Source organism: Coregonus clupeaformis, chromosome 21 (assembly GCF_020615455.1).
Source record: "Coregonus clupeaformis isolate EN_2021a chromosome 21, ASM2061545v1, whole genome shotgun sequence".
NCBI classification, from domain to species: Eukaryota; Metazoa; Chordata; class Actinopteri; order Salmoniformes; family Salmonidae; genus Coregonus; species Coregonus clupeaformis.
In genome coordinates this window covers 35841013-35844346 of record NC_059212.1, presented here as the reverse complement: position 1 = coordinate 35844346, position 3334 = coordinate 35841013, and the positions used below count along the sequence as shown (strand labels likewise).

General features: G+C 39.7%; 1 protein-coding gene across 1 annotated transcript; it reads right to left on the bottom strand.

Moving 5' to 3' along the window:
* Positions 1-453: 453 nt before the first annotated feature.
* On the bottom strand, positions 454-3120 carry LOC121534654 (homeobox protein GBX-1-like). The gene is made up of 2 exons (XM_041841235.2): positions 2433-3120; positions 454-1786 (listed from the first exon to the last, which is right to left on the bottom strand). Exons 1-2 carry the CDS (start codon positions 2878-2880, stop codon positions 1272-1274), a joined length of 963 nt encoding a protein of 320 aa, XP_041697169.1. The 5' UTR covers positions 2881-3120; the 3' UTR covers positions 454-1271.
* Positions 3121-3334: the final 214 nt, after the last annotated feature.

The window sequence follows — 3334 nt, the reverse complement described above, 5'->3', positions numbered from 1 at the left end:
CTCCCTTTATTTTCTGTCTGCTTAATGAGAACCTTCATTGAATGTAGCTATCATCAACGCCTAGATAGGGATAACTACTGGACTTTGCATACAGTAGTTGAAGTGGAATATGATTTAGTATTCATTAGTATCAGTCGTTCAATTATGTAGCTAATCCTCTCTCCCGATAGATACGTTTGTATTTTTCCAAGACCTACAATATAGGCCTACAGTATCATTACATTGCAAACTCATCCAGGCTTACAGTGTGCAAAAATGTATTCATATTCATGCTAGACATTACATAGGTATACAATACAGACTTTTTATTTACTTACTATCTGAATAATATAATAATATGATTAGTAATGCCTATTTTACAAAGCAAAAACACTTTTGAGATTGAGATAATAAATTGGAATTGCCATAACTATTATGATTATGCATATTATAATCAATTATGAATTGTAGTATTCCTAATTGTTGTATTATTTGTTTATTGTTATAGTTCTCTTAACGTTTTAGTAGGCTATTAAAATACAGTGTCATGTAATAGCCTAGTGGTATTTTTATTTCATGAATGCGAGGAAAATATATTCTATAGAAAGAGAGATCCCTGTTAAATTTCTGAGCGCAGACAGAGGCTATATATTAAGCACAAATCACCATCTCTAAAACTATAGCTAAACCAGCAATAATAATGCATTTAGATACATAACTTTAATATAAATTGATTTATTAAGTCAATATACTTTACAGTATTTCCTTGTTTGGTTATTTATTTTTCTTTACAACTTTTTTCTTTCACAAACAGCTGGCGAATACAGTTCCTACAGTAGCCTACCAAAAATGAAAACTTTGTAAGGTACATGCAAAATGTGATCAACGAAACTATACCAAATACGACAAGTTAGAAATAGCTTCACCGAATGAAGCACATGCAGATAATAAACAGAACATTTATAGGCCCTAGATATAAATATTTTAGAAAATATGTTTTACAATCTTATTTCATAGTGGCTGTCTGTGTCAACCCGACACATATAATATTTACAAATTTACAAAACAATAAATAAAACATGAGATCATATTTGACAAATTAATCTGCCAAGCGATAACATAATATCCTATGTTGTCAAGTTGATAGGACATTGTCTCTTGTGATGTAAAAAGTAATCTTGCTGACCGAAAAATGCCATCCCCTTTGGTGCTTCATGCATTTAACAACCAGAACTTTCTTTTGTCAGAATTAATGTCCGTTTCTTTTTTAAAGTTTAGGCCAGGATAGTGCATCATGGCCTTGTTTGCTCTATCTGTTGGTGTTGACTCCTCACCGCAAACCTGTTGACGTGCACTGGAATGGGGACCACAATTTTGGGGTTTCTCACAGGCTCTCCCGACCTGTTATTGACGTTTCCCGCTTTGATTCTTTTCCATTTGGCCCTACGATTCTGGAACCAAATCTTGACCTGCACTTCGCTCAATTTAAGTGCGTGTGCTATTTGAGAGCGTTCGGTCAGCGAAAGGTACTTTTTACAATGAAATTCCTTCTCAAGTTCAAGAAGCTGCTCGCTGGTAAAAGCTGTTCGTCTCCTTCTGCTCTTTCCTGCTGAGCTTCCTGGTGGTAACGCTTCCTGTGACCCGGTTTTTAGTTTACTCTTTTGGGATAAAGAACCACAGTTGTTCCCATCAGAGAAGCTTTCGTTCTCGCTGTCGACGGCAGAGCTGTCCTCTCTGTCACTGCAAGCTGCGTCTGCTGATTTCAGGTCAAACTTCTCATCGTCAGAGCTGTACAATTTAGTCTCACCTAAAAAGTCACAATGAAGATAGAAAACATATTACAACCAATTATTTTTAGCCTATAAGTTTACCTCACAAATGCAAATTAGCCATTTATCTCTTTAGAAATTCAGAGACATTGTCTTGACCACATAGGCCTCTAAAAATGAAAATGGAATAGGCCTGTTGGAGAGTTCGTATTCTGCTGTATCTTCGTCAAAGGAAATGAGTAGGCCTATAGTGCCATTCATAACACCTATATTAACGTGACCAATGTCACGTTAAGTAAAATAATGTGTTGAATAAAATTATACCTAATGTAACAAATAGAGTGAAGATAGTGTTTCACAATCTTGAGTTAGGCTAATCAATTCGACTTATTGCACATTTGAAATTGTCATGAAACAATGTATTTGTGGAATAGTATTTTATGATGACAATTTCAGCCTTCTAAAAAGTGTGGATGGTGTCTTAAATTTCAGCATCATATTTGCCTTGGATAAACTGCGTGTAACTTTATGCTCAGCACTCAGAAGTGTATTTTTTAGCTAAATGTCTAAGCAGTCCAGTCCAAACTCTAATTTGGATAGCGTTTGCGCGTTTTACGCATTTAGGTCTCAACGTGCCAATCTAACGGAAGCGTGTGGACACTAGGACTGAGGCATGGAACTTACCTGGTATAGTTTGAAAAGTTTCCGAGAAGTTGAGTAAGTCCGACCCCTTGTCCCTTCCATGCAGATCATCTGAGTGGGGACTCTCTTGTCTCCTCGTTCCAGGGTCGGCACTTAACCGAGGTCCGGGGAGCTCTTGGGGTGGATAGAAACTATCTGGCGGATCCGAGAAACTCGGCAGTGTTGTCGTGAGAGCCACCATGGACGGCATCCCCTGTCCCAAACTCGCACAGAATGTGTTGGTAAGACGTCCAGCGAAAGATGCCAACGGCGCCAAAGGAGGTATGCCAGACGGTAAATGTGAATGAGATAAAGATTGAGGAATCATCAAGGGTCTGTACGGCATAAACATCGGGTAGCCAGTGTAGAGCAGGTGTCCCGGCCGAGGCTGCGGAGTTCCTATCAAGGAGTCGATCGAAAACGCCGTCCCTTGGCCGCCGGGTCTCTGCATTGTGAAGAAAATGGTGACTTATTTTTTTTCGAAAACTGAGGCGCCCCTTCCTTTCCTCTCAACAAATCGCCAAACCTTAGATTAAACGGTCGAGTGAAGTTATTATGTCCTTTCGCTGTGATATTATCCCGTGGACTAACCAGCTCCTCGAAACCTCCTCAAGCTTACTGCGACCTGACGCTTTCTTGTTTTGTGCTCACTCCCTGTCCCTCTATTTGTCACACACTGAGACATAAACACACGCTCTTCCCCTCTACCTCCCTCCCTCCACTTCAATTCAATGAGCTCTCTCTCTCCCACACACACGCACGCGCGCGCGCGCACACACACACACACACACACACACACACACAGAGAGAGCCCTAGCTTATCATCTGCAATAGAAGAGGAATGAAAGGGGGTGTAACCCTGGGGACTCATCCATCTTCCTCAAATTACGCTTCATTTCCTAATT

Bases quoted from the DNA above. Each gene is read 5' to 3' on its own strand.
- LOC121534654 (XM_041841235.2), bottom strand. From the start codon at position 2,880: ATGCAGAGACCCGGCGGCCAAGGGACGGCGTTTTCGATCGACTCCTTG. The intron at 1,787-2,432 runs GTAAGTTCCATG...GTGACTTTTTAG, and splicing joins AACTTTTCAAACTATACCAG to GTGAGACTAAATTGTACAGC.